At 46.5% G+C, this 16,182-nt stretch overlaps 1 protein-coding gene across 2 annotated transcripts in view; it reads right to left on the reverse strand.

Moving 5' to 3' along the window:
- The window catches only part of STAC2 (SH3 and cysteine rich domain 2), a 44,488-nt gene that overhangs the window by 6,118 nt on the left and 22,188 nt on the right, over window positions 1-16,182 (reverse strand). The window contains exons 2-10 of one of the 2 annotated variants that reach the window (XM_082195701.1): window positions 14,572-14,863; window positions 12,536-12,633; window positions 11,661-11,751; window positions 10,843-10,958; window positions 9,825-9,897; window positions 8,955-9,016; window positions 8,164-8,261; window positions 6,475-6,526; window positions 4,194-4,331 (exon numbers count right to left, since the gene is read on the reverse strand). In XM_082195701.1, the coding sequence (XP_082051827.1) occupies window positions 4,194-4,331; window positions 6,475-6,526; window positions 8,164-8,261; window positions 8,955-9,016; window positions 9,825-9,897; window positions 10,843-10,958; window positions 11,661-11,751; window positions 12,536-12,633; window positions 14,572-14,863 (1,020 nt within the window). Of the gene's footprint in view, window positions 1-4,193; window positions 4,332-6,474; window positions 6,527-8,163; window positions 8,262-8,954; window positions 9,017-9,824; window positions 9,898-10,842; window positions 10,959-11,660; window positions 11,755-12,535; window positions 12,634-14,571; window positions 14,864-16,182 lie in introns of both variants that reach the window. The other variant, XM_082195700.1, reaches the window with a different exon arrangement.

The raw sequence follows: 16,182 nt of genomic DNA on the forward strand, positions 1-16,182 counted from the left end.
GTAAAATGTGGCCTGGACAAGGCAACTGTTAGGTGGCTTACTGGCCAAACCCAATGAGTGCTAACAAATGGTTCTTCAACATCCTGGGAAAAGGGGGCAAGTAGGGTTCTGCAGGGTAGCTAATGCTGCAGAAGACAGCATCAGGATTCTTGGTGACCTTAACAGATCGGAGAACTGGGCCCAAACTAGCAACATGAATTTCAATAAGGATAAATGCCTTAGGCAGGAAGAAACAGTTGCACAAATAGAAGATGGAGCACACAGTTTTACAGCAGTATGTGTGAAAAGGATCTGGGGTCTTAGTAAACCACAAGCTTAACATGAGTCAACAGTGTGATGATGCAGCAGCAAAAGAAAGCTAATGTTATTCTAGGCTTCATCAACAAAAGCTTAGTGTCCAGATCAAGGGGTGTAATAGTACCACTCTATTCGGCCTTCGTCAGACCACACCTGGAGTACTGTGTCCAGTTTGGGGCACCACAATTTAAGTGGGATATTGACAATCTGGATCATGTGGAGAGGAGGGCGACCAAGATTACCAAGGGTCTGGAAACCAAGCCTTATGAGGAATGGTTGAAGGAGCTGGGTAACAGGAGACTGACAGCCATCTTCAAATATCTCATGGGCTGTCACATGGAAGATGGATCAAGCTTGTTTTCTTCTGCTCTGGAGGCCAGAAGATTTCAACGGATCCAAGTTATTAGAAAGGAGATTCTGACTAAACAACTTTCTGACGATATGATCTGTTCAACAGTGGAATGGACTCCCTCAGGAGGTGGTGGACTGTCCTTCCTTGGAGGTTTGTAAGCAGAGGTTGGATGGTTACCTGTTATGGATGCTTTAGTTTCGATTCCTTTAGTTTAGATTGCAGGGGGCTGGTCTTGGGCGTCCCTTCTCACTCTAAGATTCTGTGATTCTCTCCCTTACAAATGTAACAAGCCTCCAATTTCATCCCTTAGCACCATAAAAATCCTTGCACAAGCCAGCAGCGGTGCAGATAAAGGAATAACAACAAGGACGCAATTTCCCACTTCATTGATTTCATATACACGTTGAACATGATGAACTGATTGTATCCTGCCAGCGATTATGCTGAGGCATTCGCTATCCATATATTCCCTTATAGGAATAAACAGAATTGATATTTCTACAGTGGCCCTTTATGACATAGAAGAGGTTCCCCCCCCCAACCCCTTTGTCCCCGGTGGTGTGACTCGAGAGACCTTGTCGCATCTATTGTGATGACTATGTTCTTGGTTGATCACGTATACAATCCGCACAGGAGTCAACACCGCCAGTGGTTATCACTGTAACATTTGAGTTGAACACTCCTGTGCATTCCAAGTCCTCATCCCTCTTGAACTAACAAGGACCTGGTAATGATCTACTCTAAGCCACTCAATCCGCCTGCTTGATATGCCATCCTGCCGGTCTCAGTGGGCCAAGTGCCAGCAGACAGCATCTTCTGGTGCATCTTAATACACACCTCAGGCAAAGCACAGCAAAGTACGCAAATCTCAGACGCGGAAGAAGCAGGTGGCTTCACACTCAGAGCAAAACGAATGAGACCCAGCAAATTCTGGGAGGAGGAGGAGGTGCAAGGGACTCTGGAGCTCCTCGCCTTCTCCTTCAGGGTCTGAACACTCGTCCTCATTTTTCTTCTTCTTGGGGGTTTAATAGGGAACTCTCCTTCTGACTGGTTGCTTCTAAGGCACAGGTCAGCAAACTTTTTCAGCAGGAGGCTGGTCCACTGTCCCTCAGACCTTGTGATAGGTCGGACTATATTTTGAAGAAAAAAAATGAACGAATTCCTATGCCCCACAAATAACCCAGAGATGCATTTTAAATAAAAGGACACATTCTACTCATGTAAAAACATGCTGATTCCCAGACCGTCTGTGGGCTGGATTTAGAAGGTGATTGGGCTGGATCCAGCCCCCAGGCCTTAGTTTGCCTACCCATGTTCTAAGGAGCTGTAGTTGTCAAAGGAGGCAAACTCTTTTCCTGTTGCTGGGCTCTGACTAAGTGCCTCTTATGGCTCACACTCAGAAGAGAGCACTGATAGTCGGGGGGGGGGGGAAATGTACATAGGATCCATACTAGACTCCACTTGAGACATCTAGCTCGCCTTCAAGTGACAGAAATGTGGCATTTTAGATTGAACTTTCGCATTTGCAAAAACATTGAGCTAGTCCTCTAGAAAGTGGAGGGGGGATTATAGGGCTGTTTTTGTTATGTATTTTGTGCTTTCTATATCGCAGTTTAAGTTGTGAACCTCCCTGAGACCTGCGGGTATAGGGCAATATACATATTTAACAAATAAGAATGATTATACAGTCATACCTTGGAAGTCGAACGGAATCCATTCCGGAAGCCCGTTCGACTTCCAAAACGTTTGGAAACCAAACCGCTGCTTCTGATTGGCAGCAGGAGCTTCCTGCAGCCAATCAGAAACCACGGAAGCCCCGTCGGACATTCAGGTTCCTAAAGAATGTTTGTAAACTGGAACAGTCGCTTCTGGGTTTGCGGCGTTCAGCAGCCAAAACATCCGAGTTCCAGGGCATTCAAGATCCAAAGTAAGACTGTAATTGATGAAGTCTAGAAGAGCGTTAGCTTTTTTTTTTGCTGCCACATCACACTGTTAACTCATGTTAAGCTTGTGGTCCACTAAGACCCCTAGATCCTTTTCACGTGTACCGCTAGTAAGCCAGTTGTCCCTCACCTTTCATTTGTGCAGGTGGTTCTTCCTGCTTAAGAACTACCAACCCTCAGAGGTGCTCGTGCCCTGTATGCTAGAGGGACTGCTTGGGGGGGGGGTGTCTCCTCCAAGGGCAGGCAATTTGGCAGAGATCCGGAAGCGAGAGAGATTGAGTGCTCCAGACGTACCCGATGGGAGAGAACCATGACGTTAGTTGACTCCTGGCACACAGACTGGAATCATTACAATCTCTCCTGTTTTAAAATTGATAGCATTTCATATTGCTTTTGCAATATTTGGTTTCTGCAATGTTAGATGCAACACGACAAATGACTGAGAAAAGTGACACCATCCCTGTCCTCGAGACAGCAAGTACCATTGCTCAGTTAACCAAAAGGCAACTCACCGTATTTACTCAAGTCTAATGCGCCATCGAATCTAATGCACACTTCAATTTTCAGAACCTTGAAACCAAAAAGAGTATTTGCTGGCGAATGCAATGTGCCATCGAATCTAATGGGCACCTTAATTATCACAACGTAATTGGCCAAAAAAGGTGAGCATTAGATTCGAGTAAATACGGTAATATGAGTCAAAGTGCACACCCCTCAATCTTTCTCTACAACCCCTCTCTATAGCCCACCTGATAGCTCAGTCCGGCAGAGCATGAGACTCATAATCTCAGGGTTGTGGGTTTGAGTCCCATGTATGCAAAAGAAAGGAATGGGCTGGCATAGCTGACCATGTAAACAGGCCAATTTGGTGACATGAACTAGGCTTTGAGGGGGGAAAAACACATTAGCAGATATGTAGCTAATTTTGTATGAGATGCTATGCCTTGGAAAGCCAAAATTCTGCAAGCTTACATGTGATTTTTGTTTTGTTTTAAAAAACTGCAAATAGCAGTCACTGGGGAGCCTGATCAAGACTGGAACTGTGGCATACAGGGAGAGGAGCTTTAACACTTCCTGCCCTGCTGCAGTTCTGACCAATATCACCCCTCTGAAACCGCTCTTTACATTGGCCGCAAAGCTCCCATTGGAGGCAAGTTAATGTCATGTGCTTGGCATCGCAAATAGCTCCAGGCAGAATGCAGGATGCAAACGTGTGATCCCCCTAGAGCAGGATTGTCCAACTTCCAAGAGACTGCGATCTACTCCCACTATAAAAAAACTGGTGGTCATCTACTGGATTGATCACCTTTTTTTTTTAGTAAGTCAAAATTGTTGAGCTTTTTGGGTGAGATCAAAGTTGTTTTTAGGGGGTGTGGGAGGGGTCCCAAGATCTACTGCGATCTACCACAGGCACCCCGCAATCTACCAGTAGATCACGATCTACCTGTTGGCCATCCCTGCCCTTGAGTTTTCTTCAAAACTACAAGGACTAGAATCTTGCTTTTTTAAAAACAAAAAACGACACTTGGGGTTTTTAGATGTCTATAACGTACAGATACTTTATGGGCAAAGAAGACCCCATACAGGATGTTTGCTCCTACCTGATTTTCCTTAACGCTCAGCTGCCCCTGTTCCTTACTTCCATAGAAAGTCTTGCAGCATCTCCAGACCGTTTCACCCGGCCGGACCCGCTGCACAAAATTGGCTGGAAAGAAACCCACGCGGTCACCCATCTTCCCCTAGGATACAAAAAAGAAAAAGTGAGATATACATACCACCCAGCATTGCCTCTAAAGGCCCATTTGGCCTTCGTGGCTAAGAGAGCCTATTTGCAGCTCCAGCAGGTTCACTAATTACAGCGAGAGAGAGAGAGAGAGAGAACTTTGAACCCATGATCCAAATTCCGGTTGGGCTACTGAAGTGCATTCTACATAGAGATTCCCTGAAAGACAGTGGGGCCATTGCAATGGGTACAGATTGCAGCAACACTGGTCAGATTCATTTTGCCCCACTCCTATGTAATCTGCACTGCCTGCCAATTTGCTTCTGAACCCAATTCAAAGAGCTTATGCTTACATACAACTCCCTAAATGCATTGAGCCCCAAATATCTGGAGGAGAATCTCCTCCTGTATAGATCTGCTTCGTTGCTGAAATCAGCCAGGGAGGTCCCGTTAGCAGCATCCCTGCTCTCTGAGCTCCAGAAGGTGGCAGAGCATGAGAGGGCCTTCTCTATGGTGGCTCCCAGGTTGATGAATTCCCTCCTTTCCAAGGAGCAATATTGCATAGTCACGATACATAATTTAGTTACAGCTGAAGAAGAACCTCTTTGCCCCAGGCCTTCGGCGGGGAATGAAAGAGTAATTTGTCAGTTTAATGCTCCTCTCCCCTTTTAATTGTCATTGTAATGGTCTCATTCAACTCTCATTTCAATGTTGTTTGATTTAGGCAGATTGATAGTGGTGTTCTCAGTAGGGGTCCAATTGGGCAAGGCTGTGGGATCTGCCAGAGTTTCTCAGCAGGTGGATGGAAATTTGCAAGGTTCAGCAGTGGGTTTGTTTGTTGTTTGCAATTCTCTGTCCTCTTACTCAATGGACAATTTCTGAGAGAAAAAGTTAAGTTACATTTCGCTTTCTTTTTTTTAAAATGGTCATTTGTAATAATTGATACTTGGTTAATAAAACCATTTTTAGAAAATTCAGGGTGAGCAGGAAAGAGGTGTAATAGTCTGCCCTTCAAGCCATGAAAGGCTCACCTTTTTCTGATATGTGTCGGCTGGTTATGGGGTCGAGAAAAATACTACATCATGCATAGGCAAACTTGGCCCTCCAGATGTTTTGGGACTACAATTCCCATCATCCCTGACCACTGGTCCTGTTAGCTAGGGATCATGGGAATTGTAGTCCCAAAACATCTGGAGGGCCGAGTTTGCCTATGCCTGGACTACATGCTCAGAGAGGCTTGCTCTCAATGCTGCAGGAACTCTTGCCTTTCCAACCTCAGGTGGCATCAAACAGCAAGAGTAGATGGATAAAATTAGATACTTCCACAGTATCACACTGGGGCTTTCTGAAGAAGCACAGGAAAAGCAGCAGAGTCGGAGTGGACAGGGCAGCAGAGGGCAAGGCTCCATCTTCTGACTCTTTATGGGCAGCCCGGAGGCTCTGGAAGTGTGAAGAAGGATGCTCTTGAAACCTGCCATGTTGCTATAGCAACAGGGACAAGGAACCTGATGTGTGTCTGGCTGCCTCAGAGGCCAAGGCCTTTCCCTGAGGGCCTATAAAGTGCGTGAGAGAGAGAGAGAGACAAAAAATTGGAGGGAGGGAGGTGTGTTAAGGACACTGTGGGCTTGTGGGTAGAGACAGGGGAACCCACAAAAAGCAGAACCTACAGAGCAAGATGTGCACATTTGCAACTGTGATCAATTGGGTCCTGAAGGAGAAAAGGGCAGAAGGCATGGTAGCAAAATAGATAAGAATAGGTTTGGGTTTTTTTTAATGGACATAGGAAGCACAGGTTCGAATCACTGTGCTTTCGAATCATCCTTTATCTCTCAGGGATGTCCTTTATTTATGGAGAGAATATTTATATCCTGCTTTTTTATTATTTATTGCATTCATACCTCTCCCTCCCTCCAAGGAGCTCAAGACACACTTCTCCCCATCTCCGTTTTATCCTTCCGGAAACCACCATGAGGTAGTCTAGGCTGAGAGAGAGAGAGAGACTGGGCCTCATGGGTGAGTAGCGATTTGAACCCTGGTCTCCCAGGTTGTAGTCCGGGGCCCTAACCACTAAACCACACTGGTTCTTCACCCAAGAGGCCCCAGAGTGGTTTATGCAGTAAAACTGGAGAAAACAACTGGGATGCTTCAATTCTGCTCACCTTCCACCAGTCCTCATTGGAATCATCCATCAGCATGATTCGATCTCCAGGCCTGAGGAGAGACAGAGAAAGCCACAATTGAGCTCAATGACAGCTTGGGAGTGGGGAGGTGGCGGCAGATGACAGAAGGTCCCTGCTAAAGGGATGCCCTCCTAGGGCCCAAAAGATGCCCACGGGCAGGGGAGGACTTCGGTGGCACCCTCTGCAAGGCCAAAATTAAGCACACACACACACCACTGCTTCTCCCCTCCGTTCTGCTCAATCCATAGTTGCGACACCCTGCAGCGCCCCCAAGCTTGGCACCCAGAGTGGCAGAACTGGCCACCCTACCCTAAAACCTACCTCTGCTACTGGTAATATACATCACGCATCCGCAGCTGGCATCCTCACCAACTGCCATAATAATATTTAGCCTATAAACAGGACTTTCCCTTAAGCACTCAAAGCACTTCACTCACATCACCTAAAAGGGCAATCCTAACAAATGCACCAACTGATGTGTGGTAGGTTTCCTCCTGCTGGCCTCAACCAGCAGACAGAAATACCAGTGGTGTTCATGGGACGTCTTTGGCCAAGCTGCAGAAAAGCCACCACCAAAAGTTCTCTCCCCCCCCCCCCCCAAATCTTAATTTTCTGCTCTCTTTTTTTTAAGTCAGGTGTTCAGTCTGCTCTTGTACACATATTATTGGTGAGCATTGTACGTTGTTTTCAGTCTTATTTTTTAAGGTTGGTTTCTGCAAGTCACATTGAGCTCACCTTTATGAAAAGAGCGGTGAATAAATAAATATAACAAATAAAAGGGGGGAGTCTCCAAAATGGCATTTTCTTTTTCTTTCTTTAAAAAAAATATTTATACATTTCTCACTGATTTTACAGTCATTTTGACATTTTGAAAACTGGCTTCCATCCTCCTCTGTCTACGGTTCCTTAAATTTATTTTTAATATCTTCTGCATATCCAAATTAACTTACTCATTTATCTTCTTTCAATATATACTGTTATGTAGCTGCAGGTTATTACAATAATCCTGCCAGTGTTTTTATCTGTTTACAATTTGTCTGTAAATATTCAATAAACCATTTCCATTCTTTTATAAACAGTTTGTTTCTTGATTTCTTATTCTTCTGGTAAGTTTCGCCATTTTTGCATTTCCCATATGTTTTTGTATCCAGACCCAGCAAATGGATACAAAATGGCACTTTTAGTCCGCTAGCTACAGAGATCTGCTGATTCCTAGAGGGGCCTGGAACTGGTGTAGTGGGGGAAGTAAACAAAACCAAAACCGCCTCCATCTTCTGCCCTCGCAGGTGGATAGGGCTTCAGAGGCATATAGCGCAGGCCGTGGGGAACCTTTGACCCTCCAGTTATTGCAGAACTACAACTCCCATCAGTCCCAGCAGGCCTGGCCAATGGCCAGGAGTGATGGGAGTTGTAGTTCAGAAACACCTGAGGGCCAAGGGTTCTGCTGCTCCACCTCTCCCTTGATGCCACCCCACCTAGGACTGCTCTGTTAATAGACTGGCCAGTAATTATTGTTATTCCCAAATTGTGAGTGTGTCTCCACAAATTGTGGGTGTGTTTCCAAAGGCCAAGCAAGCAAGTTCCGTTGGCCAAGGGGACCCACGATCCAAATAATCACCAGCTCCTGAACCAATGGGCTCTCAAGATGGGCCAAGGGCGAAGACTTACTTCAGGGGTAAATCGTTGATCTCCTGAGGCAAAAACTTGTAGAGAGCGACATAGGAGTACATGGGCGAGACCTCCTTTCGCGCACAGCCTTGAGTTGACTGTAGGAAGAAGAAAGAGCCGTAAGGAAAAACAGAGCTTGGAAATTTTAACCTAGGCTTTGGGCATTTTTTTATTTTATTTTTTGGAACTAGGGCTACCAACGTTTTTTTTAAAAAACAGTCTTTTTTTGCTCCTGTACCTTTGGAGAGCAGCATGAACTGAAGGTATAATCCTGCTTCTCTTCATGCTCTAAGAAGTAGCTCCTGCTCACAAGGTTGTGATCAGTTGGCAGCCCCTATTGCTTTGTGCCATTTTAAACAACAGACTCCATTTTAGAGCAAAGTTACTGTACATCATTCCTGCCCATTTTTCACTAGAGGCAGAGAAAAGAGCCCCCCTTAGGTGCCTTGCAAGACAGGTTCTGTTGTGGGTGGGTGGGTGGGTGCACTTTAGCCTTTTTTAGCATATGCAAAACTGGAAAAGGCTAAAAATACTTTTTAAAAAATAATAATCCAGAAATTTCCCAGCCAAGGTGAGGGAAGTGCAATACAATATCTGCAGCGGCTTTTCATCTGCCTTGCCAAATGTGCTTTAGCACAATGCGGAGGAAGAAGAATCTCACTATTTTCCATTTTCAGGGCTGGGTTAGGGCTTCAAAAAGGAATGGCACAGGGTGGGAGGGACATAGCAGGGAAGTGGCAGGATGCATCAGAAAGGGATGTTGACGACATGCGGATGAAGGAAGAATTCACCTGTTGCCCTGGGCTCTTTTCTTCCGGCATAGTGCCCTCACCCTCTGCTGGTGCTGAGAAAACTGAAACAAAATGAGAGGTGCGATATCAGGCTTTTGCAAGTTCTCAAGGAGTGTGTGAACTAGTACCAGACGAATTGGCTTTTCTCTACATCACCTGCAGGAGGTGCTGCCATGTACAACTCCTCTCTCCCACACAAGGCTATGCTACAGGAATTGGAGACTACCTAGGATTCGGGGGGGGGGGGGGTCAACACCAATCCAAAGTGACATTGGTTCCCATCAGAGAGTTAACGGCTAGGCACACATTTAGGACCTGACTCTCTCACCACTTACTTCCTCCCCTGCGGCAGAACAGGGAGCTACCCAGAGAAATTGGGAATTCTAAAATTTCGGATTTGGGCATAGCTATATTTAGGCACCCACAAAGCAAAAGTTAGCATTAGAGCTACGATTCCGTACTCTTTCTAACATGGGCTTTGTTTGGGGCACAAAATGTAATTCATTTATTTTTTTATAGTGGCTTTTAAGCGCATGCATGCAATATTCACAACAGACGACATTAAAGAACAGTCCTAAGCATCTCCCCACCCCATCTCCCAATGCAATATGGATTGAATTTTCCGTGGAACCAGCACTGACAGGGCAACTTTTTAATGTTTAAAAAGTGACACGAGCACATCATTTGTTTATTTTTTCACGTGAGTTAGAAAGACCAGAAGCTTTTGGCTTTGCTGCAACCTTTTGCAACTGATGCTTCCTCACATGCATTAAGCTCTACTTGTGGGGGTAAACATCTGGTGAGGGCTAATGAGATGGGAATTCTTATCTCTATCATTCCCATTAACCAAAAAATGGTGGCTCTACTCACCGTCATCAGGCTGGCTTTCCTCTGTTGTCTTTCCAGCACCTTCTGGGTCCTCAGTCACTTCTTCCTTCTCATTCTAGGAGAGAGATGCACACACACACACACAAACACACGTGGACATGAGAGAGCAGAACTGAGTAGGAAACAGTTCCTTAATGGTGCAAGACCTATGCCTCTGTGTTCATGTGGCTGAGGTGACTTGCGTGGTTTGCCCCATTTAGAAGCCTTGGTTTGCAAGCTGTGGAAAATGCCCAGATAACTAAACAAAAGCTTTTCATATTGTGTCTATGAGGAAAGAATTATACTGTTGTTGTTGTTGTTGTTGTTGTTGTTGTTGTTGTTGTTGTTGTTGTTGTTGTTGTTTTAAATAGCACAGCACCTAAAAATTGTGGGCAATTATTAATTAGACTTGTAAAACACAGGTGACTTTTAAGCTGGGCAATCCATTTCTATTCTTTCCTAGAAACCCAAGTGGGGAGCACAGGCCATCATAAAAGGGTCAGAGCAAAACCATCCCCATTCTGTTGCCATCTTCCATCATAAGAAGAAAGGAGAATTCGGGGTGGTGTAGGGAGTATAACACATTTCCCATAAAATTGTATTTAAAGGAATTCTTGGGAGGGGGCGGATATATTCAAAATGAATTTTGTTCCATTCCTTGTTCCTCCTCACTCCTGGTCTCACTAAAACCCAAGTCACAAATCATAAGGAGAACTGGAGTTTTCCCTACAAGTTTGAAGATTCTAGATCCTGGCTTGATACAAACAATTGCGTGTATTGCTTTCTTGATTTCTTATTGGCTTCCACCTGAAGGGCCAATCAGGGACTGCTAGTTATACCTGTTTTGTGTTAGCTCCTCCTCCTCCTTCTCTTTCAGTGCACCATTCCTACCCCTCCCCTGCAATCCTTTCCACAACCATGCCCTGGAACGCAGACGTGGGATTCCCACAACCCCTGGAATCTTCACCCATGACCTCTCCTGTCTACCCAAATGCATCTTTTGCACATGGCATGACCATACCAGGCTCCTGGTGGGGGACTCTGAGGTGCTGCTGAAGCTGGAGCGATTCATGTAGGCCAGTGACGTGCCATAGCGCAGGGTCTCGTAAATGGGGTCCACCTTTCCACTGGGGCCTGCTGGTGAAGGGAAGACCATTTCAGAGCTGGATTCTCAAAGCAGGAGGCAGGGGCAATGGCAGCTGCCTCATATCAAGTCAGTCTATCCACTATTCTGAGTTTATCTGTCTGCTCCCACCCTCTCTTTCACACACCAGAATTTGTAAACTGCAAAACGGCAGGTTTCAGACCTTTCTATAGACCCACTCCGTCCTGCTCACCCTAATCCCAAATTAATGGGGAAGAGGTGGTTTCATCTTGTAGGCATGGTGGTTAAGTCCTCTGCATTATATCAACATTGGAAGGCTAGGACTCAGCCTGTAAAATAATTTGAGGCTCAGCTAAAGCAGCTTGACCCAATTTTACTTATTTTAACAGCACGGTGGGTTTGCAAGACTGCTCACGGTCAAGGAGATCTCCACCAACCAAGACTTATTAACTCCCCACTTTCAAGTTGCACCCACAAAAGGGTAGAGTTGGCTTCCATGAATCCCAAAGCATCCCACTGCCTCTATAAATCGCAACAGCCTGAAAGTCAAATGCCTTCCCTTCCCTGTCCCCACCTCTGGAAGCTATCTAATAACAGAAACATAACTTCTTCCTACTGTTGTGGATTTGGGAAGCCTCAAATCCAAAAGACCGTCTTTCCCCAAAGGCTGAGCTTCTGTCAGTCTTTTTGTTTTCCATTACCCACCAGCCCTCTGTGGACCAGTCCACTCCTACCTGTAGGGGGAGACTCCTTGGGGGCTGCTGGCGGGGGCTGTGGCTCATGCACCAGCATCGGGGAGCTGAGATTGCGTCGGAAAGAGGTTGCCTGCTGAGGAGCAGAAGTGGGAAGAATGTGAGCGGATTCTGTGAATATACCAGACTGTGGGCACATTCTGCCTTCCATGAGCGGAGGGGGTTAGGCAAAGCAGACAGTGAACCATTTTGCCCTATTGGCTATTAGTAGCCTGCGAACCATGTGACTTTTCCAGCATCCAGCAGCTCAGAGAGAGTGCAAGGCTAGATGAAGGGCAGCACAGAACTCCGCACATGAGCTATCAAAAATGGGGTTTTCCCAGTTTCACACTATCCACTCCCAGAAGCTGGTCTGTGGAGTCATCCAGTGGTAGGCTACTCGCCCAAGTAGGCTATTTGCTGCTGTGAACTCCTCAGTGCGCATGAGAGCTACGAGAAGTTGAGAAATGGGAGCAGGCTCTAAGTTGACAGCAAATCTGCAATTGCTGTGTGGCTGGCTCAGTTGGTTAGAACATGGTGCTGATAATGGTAAGGTTGCAGGTTCGATCCCTGTATGGGGCAGCTGCATATTCCTGCGTTGCAGGGGGTTGGCCTAGGTGATCCTCAGGGTCCCTTCCAACTCCACAATCCTATTATTCAAATGCCAAAGTGATACCGAAGCTTCCTTGCCTTGCCTTCTTTTTGTGGCAATTGCTAAGCCACACAGTGTGGGGTTTGTGCCTTGTCTTGGTTGATGGGTTAGGTCACAAAGGGAGTGCAGTGCTTCTTCTCCCTTCAGCGGGGCTGACGAGGCAGCTCAGAAGCTGCAGCTGTCTCTGCCTCTTTCCATTGGGTGCTGACTCGTGCAAGCCACTTACCGTCTTGCCAGGACACTGCTGGTGGGAAACCTCTTCTGAACACCACAAATGAACGCTGGCTTTGCATGTCTTGCATCGGAGGCCTTGCTTGGAGTTCCCTGTGAGGCAAAACAAACGCACAGAGATATTTTGGTGTAGGAATGATCGCGGGGCAGCCTGCGGGCAGCCTCAGCTGTCTGCACACGTGACTTTGGGGTGCGGAGCACACTCCCCCCCACAGATAAAGCCACAGCTGTCTGAACATCTTGCCCTCTATCTAACCCTTTGCTCTCTTAATGGTCTGCCGTGCCCTGTCTGTTTTCGTCATACATTGTGCAAGGGGAAAATGACGCGGTGGAAATAGGTGCCAAAATAACTTTGTACCACCCCACGATCTCGGGATTGGAAGATGTGTAAAGGTCACAGTCCAAATGTATTTGACTGGTTTTGCATATTGTGCCAATAAAAGGAGCTTCCGCAGAGCTAGCTGGCAACTTGCTTGTGCACAGCTCACCTGCATTACCAACACCTGCCTCGTGTCCTTCACTTCATTTTGGGGCTTGGGCTAGATGACCCTCCAGGTCCCTTGTACAATTCTGTGGCTATCAGCAGATATGAGTCCTCATGATTCACAACGGCTATATACTGTACCTTCAGGATCAGAGGCACCATGTCTCTGAATGCCAGTTGCTGGGGGAGAACAGAGGGAGAGGGATTTTGCGCTCATGCTCTGCTCATGGATTTCCAAGAAGCAGCTGGTTGGTCCCTGTGGGATGCTAGACCAGGTGGTCCTTTGGTCTGATCCAATAGGGATCTTCTTATGTTCACAAGGTCCTGTGCAGGTGTGTGTGTGTGTGTGTGTGTGTGTGTGTAATATGAACTGGGGAGAGAAAATTCCCACATGAAAGGAGACAAAGGGAGGAAGGGGCATAGCTCAGTGGTGCAGCACATGTTCTGAATGCAGAAGATCCCAAGTTCAATCCCAGGCAGGCCTGGAAGAAACCCTGGAGAGCTGCTGTCAGCTGTTGCCAAAACAACTGGGCTTAGACGGGCCAATGGTCTGAGGCGGTATAATGCGGCTTCCTAGGATCCCAATTAGCCAGGCGCCAGGCGCATTTTGCGACTGGGGATTGTCAGAATGCAAGCACTTTGAGAAGTCTGGCTGCCATGTACGGCAACTGAGACTCAAGAATAAAACTGCTGCTGCTGGTGCTGAAGGCACAGGAGGAGAAATGTGTTTCCTTGTGACTCCAAAGTAGGATCCTGCTGCACAGCAAAGTGCCGTTTCCCCGGCCGCAGCCCAAGTCACCCTTGTAAAAAAAGGACTCAGTGGCAACTAGACTTTCTATTTTTGCACCTGTAACCCAGGAGCCATGAGGCGAATAGTTTTTCTATCCTCGTTCTAACACTGCCTGATAGAAAGCACCACCTATTGTACAAAGAGATGCAGCTGTTTCCCACACTTCGCTTCCTCCTGCAATAAGATGCTTCGATGTTAACCAGGTCAGTTTCGTTGTGAGAACTGGAGGCGTTTTTGAAATACTTGCTCATTTACGAACAGAGATGTCGAGGAACTGGCAGGAGGCGGCAGGCACCTATGTAATATGTGGCATGGCCACCACTGAGCACCTCCTGCCCCAATTCCCCCTCTAGCAGCTTCTCGCAAGCCAGCTGCAGAATCTGGGATGTCTCCTTCGCTGGCTGCATCCCAGCTCCGAAAACCTCCGCTCCCAAACAGATGAGTTACGCTAGCACCCGGCAGCCACTGAGGCTCATTTGCGCCAGCATCTTCCAGCGCCAAATAACTAATGCTTATTAAGGATGCAAAAGCTAGGGCCGAAAAGGTCATCTCCACATCTAGCCATAATGAAACATTTGAAGACAGCCACGGATGCCGGTGGTAAAGGGCAGAAGAGAAAGATGACAAGAGTCGAGGGTACCTCTGTGTGTGTGTGTGTGTGTGTGTGTGTGTGTGTGTGTGTGTAGACGCACATGTATTAGCCAGAACTGCAAAGCGCAAGTCAGGACCCGAGAGCAAGAGGCCTTCAAATACATACCTACGATAAGCTGGTGGCAGATTTCGCAAGGGTTGTGCTTCTTGAAGATGTACTCTTGGAAGCTGTGCGTCTTAATGGGCTTGAGGGGGGCCAGAGCCCTGGGGGTCACTCTGGGAGAGTGCTCTGCCTCCGTGAGGGTCGGCGGCGGAGACGGCGGCGGCAGGGAATCTGGGGGGCTGAGGAGCACGTCGGAGGGGAGCTTGAACTCGCTGTTGGAGCGCAGGAAGAAGTTCTCAACGCTCTTGCTTCGCAGGATGGTTTTGAGAGAGAGGGAGCGCTTGAAACGCTGCAGCTAAAGGGCAGGTGGGAGAGAGGGTGGGGAAAAGAGGAGAAAATAAGAAAAGCTACATTTTGCAGGGAGGGGGACTTTTCACACAAGTAGAAAGTTTGCCAAGCTTTCTCAGGGCCATTACTGGACCTCTCAAGCCTTGAGAACAAACAACCGTATTGGGAAACGACTATGAGAAGTGCTCAAAATGCGTAATATATTCGTTTTTTAGATTGATTTAAAAGCCGTTTCTAACCTGCTTAATACTCAAAAAGCTCTCTAAGCAGTATGTACCAATACAAGACAAAAGCACCATGGAAACAGATACAAACAAAAAAAAAAGTATTATAAAAACAAACTTTCAGTAATAACAGGGGGAGTATCTCATCTTGCAGGTCAGGGAAAGCACATACGAAAAAGGTGTCTGAAGCCAGCAGATGTATGAGGCTTCATATATGGCAGAGGGAAGGAAATTCAAGTGGGAAGGGGCAAAATACCTAATAAAAACAAAAACAACCCAATAGCCACCCCCAACACATTTTAAAAGGGCATAGGATGTAAATCGGATCAACCAAAGGCCTGGTTAAAAAGGAACGTTTTTGCCTGGTGCCTAAAGGTGTAAAATGAAGGCAGCAAGCAAACTTCCCTGGGGAGAGCATTCCACAGACGGGGAGCTACTGCAGAGAAGGCTCTGTTCTCATGTTGCCACCCTCCGGACCTCTGGAGCAGGAGGCACACTAAAAAGGGCCTCAGAAAATGTTCTTCGGGTCCGGGTAGGTTCATATGGAAAGAGGCGGTCCTAGCTCTGTAGTCTTTAAAATATGCCTAACAAAAATTGCCAGCAAATGCCCATTATATTTCCCAAAACTGAGGCTCAGAGGCAAGTGTTCAGTGCCGCTCGGTGGGTTTATAGCTGGGCTGACATTTGAACTGTGGATGCCTTGACTTATATTGTGACAAAGGTACCAACTTCAATAAAATGTATGTGAATGAAAATATCAAATGCTGTGGAACAGTGCTCATGTATTATTGTTGTCATTTGATCTTTCCATTCACATACATTCATTTGAAATAAGATGGGTTTATGAAGCAATTCTACATCTTCCCACCACGCTGACAAAGAAGTCTACGAAACAGAAGTCAATATCCGGAATCACTGTTCAGTGTTGGACATCATATGTGCTGAATACACAAAGCTTCACAGCTTGTCTTTCATCGTACAAAGTCTGGGACCTCGCTTCATTTAAAGATTTTCCGAGACTTTGAGACTAAAGATTTCATTTTGGACTTGTTATGGTTTGAAGGAATTCTATAAAAGATTGTCTATTGCGTATGTACATGGT

Source organism: Podarcis vaucheri, assembly GCF_965113315.1.
Source record: "Podarcis vaucheri genome assembly, chromosome: 13".
Taxonomy (NCBI): domain Eukaryota; kingdom Metazoa; phylum Chordata; class Lepidosauria; order Squamata; family Lacertidae; genus Podarcis; species Podarcis vaucheri.